This window comes from Durio zibethinus, chromosome 16 (assembly GCF_047325235.1).
Source record: "Durio zibethinus cultivar Kanyao isolate XHJ-2024 chromosome 16, ASM4732523v1, whole genome shotgun sequence".
In the NCBI taxonomy this organism is placed as follows: domain Eukaryota; kingdom Viridiplantae; phylum Streptophyta; class Magnoliopsida; order Malvales; family Malvaceae; genus Durio; species Durio zibethinus.
The window spans coordinates 4,531,781-4,544,809 of NC_143177.1; the positions used below are offsets into that span (position 1 = coordinate 4,531,781).

General features: G+C 30.2%; 2 protein-coding genes across 2 annotated transcripts; one reads left to right on the forward strand and one right to left on the reverse strand.

Moving 5' to 3' along the window:
- The first annotated feature begins 4,333 nt into the window (after nt 1-4,333).
- Nucleotides 4,334-5,246, forward strand: LOC111298500 (uncharacterized). The gene has a single exon (XM_022893221.2). It carries the CDS (start codon nt 4,440-4,442, stop codon nt 5,130-5,132), a length of 693 nt encoding a protein of 230 aa, XP_022748956.2. The 5' UTR covers nt 4,334-4,439; the 3' UTR covers nt 5,133-5,246.
- Nucleotides 5,247-6,115: 869 nt separating this feature from the next.
- LOC111291289 (Leucine-rich repeat (LRR) family protein) lies at nt 6,116-12,696 on the reverse strand. The gene is made up of 9 exons (XM_022882944.2): nt 12,387-12,696; nt 11,730-12,282; nt 10,702-11,165; nt 10,043-10,178; nt 9,886-9,957; nt 9,738-9,806; nt 9,530-9,601; nt 6,703-6,771; nt 6,116-6,604 (listed from the first exon to the last, which is right to left on the reverse strand). Exons 1-9 carry the CDS (start codon nt 12,466-12,468, stop codon nt 6,565-6,567), a joined length of 1,557 nt encoding a protein of 518 aa, XP_022738679.2. The 5' UTR covers nt 12,469-12,696; the 3' UTR covers nt 6,116-6,564.
- Nucleotides 12,697-13,029: the final 333 nt, after the last annotated feature.

Sequence of the window (13,029 nt, forward strand, 5' to 3'; positions counted from 1 at the left end):
AGGCTTCGACTAATAAGCATAATAATTAGTCATGGATCCTGGTCAGAATTTATTAATGAACTTGGTCAGAGACAAAACTCTTGGCCTCCTGTCTCTCAGTCTCAGGCAGCTATCAAACTTACAGCTGAATAATAATAGCACCAGCATCTGAAAGCAAAAGGGTTGTGCTGTAACAGCTAAGCTTTGCAAGAAACTAGACTACGTTTTTTTTTTTTTTTTTTTTTTAATTCTTAATTTACTTTTGATTTTTTTTATTTATATATATATATTTAATTGAAGATGATATTATGTACATAAATTTTTTCGAATTTATAATTTTAAAGAAATAACTCTAATATCATATTAATTTATCTAAAAATCAATTGTGAAATTAAACTACAATTAATCATTAATTTAAAAGTTAATGTTAAGAATAATCTTTAAATTATAATAAAATATTTAATATAATATTTAAATTTAAAAAATTTTTAATATGATACTTCAATTATAAATTTATAAATTGATGTAATACTCATTTTAATGTGAATAGCTCCATAATAACATATAGTTTACAAATATTTTTTAAATATATGTTAATTAATAAATTTTTAATTTAAACAGCACATTAAAAATTTTAAAATTTAGATATTATATTGAATTTTTTTTTAAATTGAGAGCCATTAGTAACCTTTAATTTAATAGAAAAAAAAATTAATGGTCCGCCACTCTGAAAATCGATTATGCTCCTGCAGAAGTTTCTACTCGTTATCGCCACATTAGCTTACATGCTTTCGGTCTTGGAGTTTAGACCGGATCAATTGTATTTCCCCAAAAAAAGTTTTATGGTTCCCATGACCCAAATTTAACCGTATCAAATAAATTTTATACTTAAAAATATGATATGATAATATATAAAACATATATATATATATAAATAAAAAATATAAAATAATATTATTTAAAATTTTAATAAAATTAAAGAATATATTTTATATTTTTATATCGAATTAAATTATAATAAATAATTTTTATAAAAAATATAATATAAATATATAAATTATTAATATTTTATATGATATAAATACATAAATTATTAAATTTATTATCAAGTAGGCCTTAAAAGAAGGTACTAAATTATTGTTAAAAAAAAAAAGTTACAGCAAGAATCAAATAGGCTTTAAAAAAAAGGTACTAAATTTCTTGTGCAAGCTGAAATTTTGACTATAATTAAAATATTAATATATAAATAATTTTTTAAAAAATTACAATCATAGTAACATCAATACTATCTAGAAACATATCACCATTTTAATTGATTATAGTATTTGATATTTTCAAATAGGATAAGATTATTAAATTATTTCAATTTCTTTGTTTTTTAATATTGTAAATATTTTATTAAAAAGGGTCAAATTATTTAAACAATACTAGAAAGACTTATATAGAGTTAAGGTTTTTTTTTTTTTTTTTTTTGGTAATTAAAGTTTTCATATAATCATTTAAAACATTAGTGATTGAATAGAACAGAGGGGCATGGAACGCCTGGAAAATGTGGTCTGCAATAAATAATCCCAATTAAAATTTATTATCAGTGTTTTGTAAAAGATAATTGGGATTGAGTGTAAGCATATCAAATTTCTATCAAATGTAATAGGCTATATTTTAATTTTAAATGTAATAATTTACACTATGAAGACTAAATTACCCTTTGAAAATTCACCTAGTTTTTAAATAATATTAAAAAATATATAGGTTTAATATATTCAATTTATCAATATCTAACATCTATGACATTTACAACATCTATAACATACAATTAAAAAAATCCCCAAAGAAATAAGAGGTTGACACATGTCTCATGTAACAAAATATCATATATTTTATGGGCTGGATCAATAATTGAATTTTTTTTGTTGATTTTGAAAGAAAGTAAAATGGATTGAGATTTTACTTGGTCCACTTTAGAAATAAAAACCCTAATCCAAGTAAAAAATGAATCTTGATCATTTTTAATTGAGCTACATTTATTAAAGCATTTTTTATGTTCTTTAATAATTTTTTCTATTATTATTATTATAATAATTTATTTAATAATTTATAAAATTAAAATTGATAAAAATATATCAAAATGTATAATAAATTAATTATTTGAAAATTGAAAGAGGAGACTTTGATTAAAAATATAATTTTTTTAAATAAATTCTTGAGTTAAAAATAATTATTGGCTTTAAAAATTGTTTTAAGACTCTTAAAATTCTTCAATATGAGGATTATTTGAACCCAACGTTGATATAGAAGTATTGATAAATATACTTAATATAAATATCAAATGTTGCAAATATTTATAACTTTTTTTTTCCTTAAAATTTTTTCTTTCACTAGTCAATTAGTCAATACAAAGTGGTAAATATTCAAATGTATGCATATTTCAATTTTCAAAAGAAAAGAAAAGAAAGTTAGATTAAGTCTATTATTCTAAAATATTTAGTTATAATTATAAAATGAATAAAAAATAATCATTAAAAAATAAAAATAAAAAATATTTTTTTTTATAAAATATATTTTTAATACTTAATTTTTATTAAATAAAAAAAATAAATATTCATAAATATATAAAAAATTCTCAAAACGAACTGCGGGGAAGCATTCTAGTGTACATAACAAGTAAAATGTTTTCACCTTTACCAGACGTAGACATTTTAAGTCGATCCATGTAAATTATGTTTAATTTTTTTAATAATTATGACATTAAAATAAAAAATAAATTAAAAAATTATAATAAAAAAAATACTATTAGATTCAAAATGTGTCAAAACCTGCTATAAGCTAGCTGGGCCATTACAGTCAGACCAAGAGTGGACCAAATACTGGACCATGTAGGGTCGGCGCTGCCCCTGTTTTGACACATCTAGTAACATGTACGACTCTTAAATTTGGATTTACAAGTTAAAAACAAAAGACAGTATGGGGTATTTTCATCTTTACAATGAAGTACCTATTACACTTGAAATATATATGTTATACTTCATATGCAAAGTTATATTTATTTTATATAAACCGCTGGTTATTTATTATTTTGTACTTAATACACTTAGCTGCAATTTTCCCAAATCAAACTCTAGATTTACCATTATGTTAATTATTAGTTTTCTGTATTTAATTAAGGACGTGCAAATCTTGGAAGAAGCTTTTCAGAACCGGACATGATACCTACCACTTCAATTATTTTTTCGATAACGAAAATACCCTCACATCGAAGAGGAAAATAACAAGATATACCAAAAAGGCCAAGTCCTTTGAGAGGGTAGATTTGTCACCAGATGTTATATTTGATTCAGCTGCCACATGGCTGGAAATTACTGGCATGTGATCACATGCTTGAGCCTCCTTCCATGTTATTATCTTTATGTTCCTTAGACTAATCCAAATAATTAATCAATTCCCACTGTCACAAAGCGTAAATGGTAACCTAAGCAGCGATTCTATTTTAAAAGTTTTCCTGTTTGCTGCTCTTTCTTACACTCTAAAGCTAAGTCCTATAATCATAACAAAATCTTCAATTAAAAAAAATTTTAAAATTTTCTTTTCAATTCTAATCCATTTCTTTTTAATTAAAAAGAAGAACAAATGTTAGTGAAAGAAAAAAAAAATAAAGAAAACAAATCCCCTCTTAGGGTGTGCTTGGTAGAGTTAAAAAAAAAATGAAAGAATATATAAAAGAGAATGAAATAAAAAAAGAAAATACACTTTCAGTACACTTAATAAAAAATAAAAATAGAAAAAATTACTAATTTTCATATTTATTTGTAAATACAAATTATTTTAAATTAAATAAAAAACAAGAGAGAATATGAGAGATGGGAATATGTGTTATATATATATGTATTTAAGATTGTTCATTATATTTAGATTTTTTTTATTTTAATATACAAAAGTTATTATGTAAAATAATATAATTTTCATTTTTTTGTTTTATTTTTCAATTTTATCAAGCAATGGATGAAATTCAATTTTTTTTTTCATTTTTTAAACCAAAAAATCAATGAAAAGAATAAAAATATGTTTTCATCTCTTCACTTTTTTTCTTTTAATTTTTGTTCTTTTCTTTTATCCGTAATACCAAGTAAAACCTTTGTACATTTTTACGTATAAAAAGGAAAGGATTCAAGAGGTAGGAAAAATATGGTAACGGGAGTTTCTCATATTAAATTTTTTATTTTATTTTGATAATGGAAGTTTTCATAAAAGAAAATTTGACAATGGAAAAGGTTAAAATTTGTTTATAGGTAAATATTATAAAAAATTTATAATTAATGTATTGTCTGTTTTTAAATTTTGGGAGAATAATTTATTAAATAAAATGTTTCTCCCAAAATTTAAAGATGGACAATACATTACATCAGACTGAAACACACCTCACAGGCCAAAAAATATTTTGCCTGAATCCTAAATCCTAAAGAATGGCCCTGGAAGCTATTCAGAAAACCTCTAGAACTACTATTGAGCTTGAGCTAATTTCAAGTCCACGGATTTCTTTCTCTGCTGATTTCCTTGATGAAGCCAACTTCATTTCCATCAATCCACATTCTCAAAATGAAGAGAAAGAACCAGAGAAGGAGAAGGAGATAAAGGACAAAGGCAAGGCAAGAACTGCAGAATTTGAGTTCCTTTCAAGCAATGAAAGCAGCCATGCCATGTTGACTGCGGATGAGCTTTTCTTTGAAGGAAAGCTACTTCCCTTTTGGCAAATGCAGCATTCTGAGAAGCTCAACAAAATCAGCCTTAAAACAAAAGATGCTGTGAAAGAAGAAGAGGAAGAAATGATTAACAAGGAGAGTAGGGTGAGTTGGTTAATCGATGATGACCCATCTCCAAGGCCACCAAAATGTACTGTATTGTGGAAAGAGCTGCTGAGGGTGAAGAAGCAACGCGCTTCTTCTTCAAGCTCACCGGATGACATAGCTACAGCAGAAGGAAAAGAAGAGTCGAGAAATAGAGATAGGCATGTGAAGAGAACAAACAAAGGGCTGGAAAGAACAAGATCAGCAAGCATTAGAATAAGGCCAATTATAAATGTGCCTATTTGTACGCAATTGAAAAACAGTGCATTGCCCCCTCTGTTTCCCCTTAAGAAAGGAAGACTAGAGAGGTGAAGGAAACTGAGTCATAATTGAGTTTTTGCTCAAATTTAGGCTTGTTCAATTTGTTCATTCGTTTTAAAATTTCATTTTCAAATTTTGAACCCTTTTTTTTTTTTTTTTTTTGTTCTTTTACGTTTAGATAAATCTTGAATATGATGGGTGGAAGTAAGATGTACTGTGATGTAAATTAGAAAATTAAAAACATTTTAAAAATATGATTGCAAATTTTAAGTTCAAAAAATTTTAAGACATTTTTTAAAATTTTAATTCAATAGACTATATTTAAAAAAAAATAAGATCAAAGTTATGTTTATTGGAAAAAAAATCAAATAAGTACACATAAAATGGGATGGGGAGATTTACATTTTTATCGGCTTCGTCAGGCTCTAATCGATCAGCAGCTAGAAAGTGAGCAGTGAAGCAACACGCAGGATGCAGAGTCTATGAATTTCCAGGGTCCCATCCTGGAAGATCAGCCAAAGGAATCTGATGAATGGTCTAACAACAATGAACTCGTGAATTATTTTTGGAAAAGGAGGAAAGATCTGTAAAGGCAAATGGTTATGATTCCCCCATTTATGAATTCGAAAGCTGCTCTGTTTCCGTGCATCAGAGCAGATAGCGCACCGAGTATCCATCAAAATTTCAAAATTTTGTTAATTTGGTTTGATGCCATTGTAGTGGAGAATTGATGGGTTTCCCAAGTACAACAGTAATTTGTTATAAAAGCAAATGCAACTTTACCATCTACGCTGATTAGAACTGTGAAATGAAAAACACAATAATTTTTTTCTTTTTGTCGAATTCATATGGTAATTCAGTTAAAATTTTAATCTTAATATTGTTCTTGTATCGTATCATTGTATAATAATTTGAATTACCAAGTTCAATGCTGATTGAAAATGAAAAGTGCATTTTATTTTGTTTTAGTATTTTTTTTTGTACATTTTATAATTTAAAACACTAGACAGAAAAGTAGTCTTCTTACCAAGCGATTTGGGAGTAAAGCCACAACAAATCCAATCAAATGATGTTACAAACGCGTTCAAAACCATATATTCATGGTAAACAAATACACAACTATATGAAGATTTCCTAAATATTAGAAAGGAATAAACAGTGAGTGAGGAATGATTTACTGACATGACCTGGAATTCAACATAGAATCATACTGACTAAATATGGACAAGTATTTCTAGTATAAAACTGTCTGTGGATGCTCCAACTTGCATTAGGAGCTTGTATACTATATTGCCAACAAGAGGAGGCCAAATATGAGAACTTTAAAGTGAAAGAGAAAACAATGGTGACACTTGCAGTAAAATTTTCAAACCAACATGTTAGATATGGAATAAATATAGACACAGAGAATTGGCTGAAATCGAGTGTTTTGCCATTCCAGTTGTGCGAAGTTAAGTTACCTTGGGACGGATGTATAATCTACTTAAGAAGGTGCTGGGGACAAAAACTGATTTCCAGAAGTCCTAAAACAAATTACAAGTTTAGCTTTAGTTGGCAGTTTATAATTTCAAAAAGTTTAAAGTTGGAAGTTTATAAGACTAGTGTAAATTTATACTCTTACCTAACATCCAGCCCCGGTCTAACAAGGCTATCAGGTATGCTGCCAGTCAGATTGTTGTTTTGCAAGAATCTAGAAAACGCAAAGAACTAAGTCAGTCACAGAGAATCAAATCAGGCTTTCGCATCAATTAACCAGTAAAACAGTATAGATGCCGAGAAATACTTAAAAGTAATATGCATATCTGTTGTCTCCTTCACAATATTAATGAAAACCAGACATGCGACTTGAATCTTATCACATCATACATTTTCTCAGGCCTCGGCACTTTGGTTTTTGTAAGTCTTAACAGTTTTATAAAAGTGAAGAATGGGGATTTTATAATCTTTAAGCTACTAAGGATGTGTTTGATATATATGATTATGATAGGATAGGATAAGATATTAAAAAAAAGGTTAGATTAAATAATGTTATTCTGTCTTCTATTTGATGTATGCAATTAGTATGATAGAATAATTTATTTATTAGTCAAAATTATCTTTCCTCAATGTTTATACGATTTAAATTATTAATATAATTTTTAAAAGTATGATAAGACATGAAAATTCAATCCCATGGATTAAAAATAATCCTTTCCACTTTGGGAGGATTAAATCATCCTATACTAAGAGGATGATTAATCCTCTTTGTAATCTTATCCCCTTCTTTGGATATAAATCAAACATAATATAGAATGATTATCATCCTATCTTATCCATCATCCTATGCACAAAACATGATCTAAATATTATACCTATAATATAGTTTTCATATGATATTGCATTGGTAGGTTGAAGTAATTGGAAAACTAGCTAGTGGAGACAACTCAGACAAGGGGCGTGTTTCATCTTTCTATTTTGCTTAGTGATATTGACAATTGAACTCCAATCAGCAAAAATTAAATAAGTTTACCAGTCTGCCAGCCATGGGTGCACTGAAATGGTTTTAAATTCTCAAGTTCAGAAAAAAGAGGTAAGAGTGTACATGGGGAACACTACTAACAAGCAACGATTATGATAAAACAATGGAAACCTGAATGAATGAATAAAAAAATATATATATAGATCTGAATTTCATTCTAGATACAACAACAAATGTTAAGCAAACAAATGAAGGACCACAAACTATAAGAAATAATAGCTGTTCCCTCAATAAGTAGGATGGATCAAATGTCAGTCCTACAGAACTCATGAATCTTATGGCTCTAAGAACATGGATATTGTTCAGGTCATGTCATTCTCCTTTCAATATAGGTAAGAAGCCATGTGCAATGGACCAAGTACATAGGTCCAATAACAAAAAGCTCAGGCGTCAGGCACATGGGAGGTTCATCAAAAGGGATGATAAGAGACCACCTATTAAGTCCAAAAAATCCTACCACTTTCATCTTCCACCATTTTATGATGCAATCTAAAAATTACATAGGGCAAGACAGTGTCAATCTCATAAAGTTACCATTGTCGCATCTAGTCTCAAATATATACAAACAAAATTTCCTTTTCCAAGTTTCTCAGACAAGTTGAATCTAACAGTTTAGCCAATATCCTCAAGAAGAATTTAATTATTTTATTACTTCTTTTTTCCTGGCTAAAGTTTTGTTATAATTATAAAGGCAGGATTTCAACATTAGGATATTTTCTCCTCTCTAATTTCAAGAAATCATTTTACACACCACTCTTTTCTCATGCCATCTGAGACATAAAAATCCATTATATTTAGCTAATATTTATAATATGACTAGTTCTTTACATTTCCCAAAATATTGAACTAAAATTCTAAAAATGATTAATTGGTTTCAAGTGATAACAGCATTCTTTGTAAGCAGCTTTTAGGTTTGTTCAATGCTAAAGATCAAACATATGATGATCAGAAACTTAAATACCATCATTCCACTAAATGATTAGCAGTTGAGGAATCCAAGGCTTAAATGCTACAGGAAACTAAGAGAAGGTACCTTATTATCTGTATGTTTATGAAACAAAGAAATGAAACTCAATCTATTTAAATGAGATGATGATGAAAATTAATTTAGCAAACAACGCTTTGAATGAAAACATCTTGATCTAGTAAATGAAAACATCTTGATCTAGATAACGTGGATATCCCACATAAAATAGGCCGCTGGAAAGATCAAATATCTTCATTTTTCATTCAAAAGGAGTGTCCACTCCACTGATTATTTCTTGCTAGTAGCATCTAGCTATAATAAGGTTCTGGGACCAGAAGCAATCTACAAATAATTGCCTCAAGAATCCCTTGCATCAAGTCCTTTACTGCTATGATTCTATCATTTTTTAATAGAACCATTCTCTGTACTCTCCTTACAAGTAGCAAGCATTAGAGCAGTTCATCAGGCAACTAAGCATTTGAACCAACGAAGAGCAAAAAGAAAGATAATATTTCCTAAAACTTTGCAAGAATAAATTAGGAAAGTAACAAACTTGTCCCCTGTTAAGTTGCTAATAAATCAAATGAATCAAGATCGTTCAATATCTGGACGTATTCTTTTTACAACAAAATTGAATCATAGATTTTGAAGGTAAAAGTTTTCTCAGATTTATATAATTGCCCTCACTTACTTCAAAGGGTTGACTTCCTACACAAGGTTTGGAGAAAAACAGAAATTTAATTGGGTATTGGCTAATGCTTAAAGGATAGCAACAACTCTAAAACACTTTTTACAATGCACAGATGACAAAAAGTAGAAATCTACAGATGTTTTAGCTCTTAGCAAAGGTCAAAGCAATTCTGAGAGATGACTACAGAAAGCAGAGCATATTAGAGATAGGTTTCATAAAGGCTAAAGAAAGTAATGAGGTTGAAAATGCTGGATACCGAGAGAATGACTTACAGTTCACGTAACCTTTCAATGTCTCCAAGTGATGATGGAATATCTCCAGTGAGCTGGTTGTCGTTCAAATGCCTTTCAGAAAGTGGAGCATATTAGAGATGGGTTTCATAAAAAGCTATAAGACATTTCTATAAGAATGCCCATGACCAGCTACTTAGGCTGCCAAATGAATCAAAGTGCAAAAAGCACAAAGAATATAAACACTCACAATATTGCTAGTAGCTTTAATGAACTGAGATCAGGAATTACTCCCGATAAACTGTTATTACCGAGCCAACTGTTGAGGAAATGACAATTCAATTAGAATGTTGTTATCTCTGAATTTCACCACTTGAAATTTAGTTTTAATAGCTTACATGCCACTCAGAGCAGTTAAATTGGCAATGCTTGGAGACAATGATCCCAAAAGACCCATACTAGTCAGGTTCCTGAAAACAATCGAAAATAAAATAAGCTATTTGAGCAACAGTAAATGATGCATAGAAAGCAAATACTGCATCTTAACTAACTCACAAAGCAGTCACACGAATTCGTTCCCCCTCAGAGCATGTAACTCCAGTCCATGTGTAATTAAGGGGCAGGCAAGGATCACCATTCCAATCAAGTGGAGGGTTCTGCAAACTGTTCTTCATTTCTTCTAAAGCTCTTGCTGCAACAAGAAATTGGGATTCCTTTTAAATAAACACTAAAAGGAATGAAGTCAAACAGTATAATTATTATTACTTTACAGATACATGGATGGGAAGGTGCAACAACACAACAAACTAAGTCTTATATCCCATAACTCGGGGGTCAACTGTATGAAAGGCCAAAAAAGGAATCATGTTAGGTCGTAATTTTGAATCTTTTTGCGCCACTCATTTTTATAAAAAAAACCTTTTTTTCTACTTCCTTAACCCTTATATTATTTTTGATTACTTGCATCCATGTCTCTCGTGGTCTACCTCTAGAAGTTTTGGTCTCTCCCAAATCCAAAAACTCATTTCTCCTAACTGATGCATAAGATAATAATGCAAGTATCTAACCCATTTTGACCTAAATGTTCATTCTCAATCATTAACGGTGAAGTGCAAGTAGCAATAGACAATCACAAAGAATCAGTCGGAGCATCCCATGGAAACAAATTCAATTAAATTTACACAACAGCAGGTAGAAATAATTAGCAACCATACCATCCCTTGTATGAGTTCTTCCTCCAAGGTCAAGAACATCAAAAATCTCCCCAGCATTGATCAAAGGACTAATATTTGAATTGGCAGCAGGACTCAAAGTTATTTTTGTAGGGCCGTCAAGAGGCCATCTGGTTGAGAAGACCGCAGCTCCTTCTGAAGTCACATTCAAATTGCCGTAATACCTTACATCATTTACGTGTATGTCAAGCACCCTCGAGCTTGATGGCATTAAGTCACTATTATCCGCAAAATACAGAGCAATGTAATAATTCGATTTAGGAAGTGACCAAGGCAGCCATCTCAACTCTAGGGGTTCCAATTGGGCTGTGGAAACTGCTCTTTCGAATACTTTTGAAGGGGGTATATTCCAGAACCCAGAAACAGGTGGAGTCTTATTGCTTGCTAGAACAAAATGATTTCCTTCATATGGCTCCCAATATCGATCAAACAGATCATCAGGGAATCTGGTAGTACCAAACAACATTCGCTTTCAGCAAAATCAGAGAAAGCATCTACAACAAACAACTCCATCTTCAAATTTCAAAAACTTTTCAAAGTGAGAACAAATATAACCCACTTTTTTTAACAAATTACTATAAAAATAATAAAGATTGCATTGTAACATCAGATTTTCTAACCCTAAAGGAAAAAAAAAAAATCTGAGCCATTTAAGTACGGTTTAATTGCTTTTGCTACTTGCTTTTACTTCTTGAAAGCAAAAGGCGAAAAGCATATATTTATTTTTGAATAATAAAACAAAATAGAATTGTTTCTAATAGTAAAATGAATGATTATGTGTGTGTGTGTGTATAACAACTATGTAAGAATTGATATTACATTCAATTTTGATTTTATTTCTTATATGCTTTTGTGTGCAAAAACTATTAACAGGCATAACAATAAATATTAGCCTGCAAAAATAATTGCTTAATTTTTTATTTCCTCCAAAAATTCCCAATAAATGAAAAAAGAAAACTAATAACAGGAAAAAAAAAGTTAAAAAAGTTACTCCATAAACTTCGGCTTACCTGATAATGGATCCATTGTGCCCAAAACTGTGCCTAGCAACCAAACTCAAAGCATTGAAATCAAAATTCGTTGTATTATAAAGCGAATCCCCCAAAATCAGCATTTCCAAACGCGAAATAAACGGGTCGGACTCCGTATACGTGTTCGAAGCAATACAAACACTCATTGTAGTCCCTTTAGCTTCAAACACTGCTTCGTAATAGGACGCCAAGCCCTTTTGATAATTCTCCGTGGTGTTCACCACTTTCCAAAACGTGCCGTCCACTATCTGATCGAAAACGGGAGGCGAAGGAAAATTCAGGCCGTTGACTCCGCCGTAATAGTAAGTTGTCCTAACTAGGTATCTTGCGCCACGGTAGACGCGTGCCACGTAGCAGAACTTCCGGCGGAGATTATTTTGGAGAGGGAACGATCGGACGGTGGAGAGGGTTGGGTCAAGGATGGAGACCGTTAGGTTTTTGGCTGTTCCGGTGGAGATGAAGTCGTGGTCCGGAAGCCATACTCGGCCGTCGATCACGGATTTGCCGCTTGCGCCGCAATCAATTAAATATCCTACAAAATAAATAATAAAAAAACCTTAGCATTAGAGGAGGATAGAAATCGCAATATATGAAAAGAGGGAGGAGAGGGAAGGGAGATGTTTGATTAGTATTTACCTTTGGGGGGTTGTTGGGAGAGGGAAAGGGAGAGAAAGGAGAGGAAAAGGGAAGAAAGGAAGAGGAGAAAGGGAGGGGACATGGTGGAGGAGGAGGGAATGAAAGAGTGAGATTTTTCAGAGAAGGAGTGGAGTTGTTTTTCTTCTTTTGTTTGGGTTTTGAATTGAAGGTCGTTGAATGAGTCTAGGGAGAGTCATGCAAGAAAGGAATAGGAGATAAGAGAGTAGGTGGGGTGGGGGAAGGTGGAGTTGGAGTTGGAGAAGAGGAAAGGAATTTTTATTTATTCAACGCGGGAAAACTTAGAGGGCACAGGCCAAGTCAGAGGGCTGCTCCTTTTTTAATTGGGTGCCTAGTTTTTTAGTGGTTACTTACGGCTGACAATTTAGAAAAAGTAAAAAAAAAAAAATATAATATAATATTTTTGGATAAAAATATTAAAGGTGTCAAAATAATTTTAAATTAAATTTAATTAATTCATTTAATTATTTTTAAAAAATAATATTCAATAAATATAAAAATTTAAATTTTAATATTTTAAAATTTTAAAAATTTTCTTTTATTTTCAAATTACAACATCTTATATATAAAAAAATCAATTAAAAAACCCTAAATATAAACTCACTAAAATTTAAATCAATCAAAA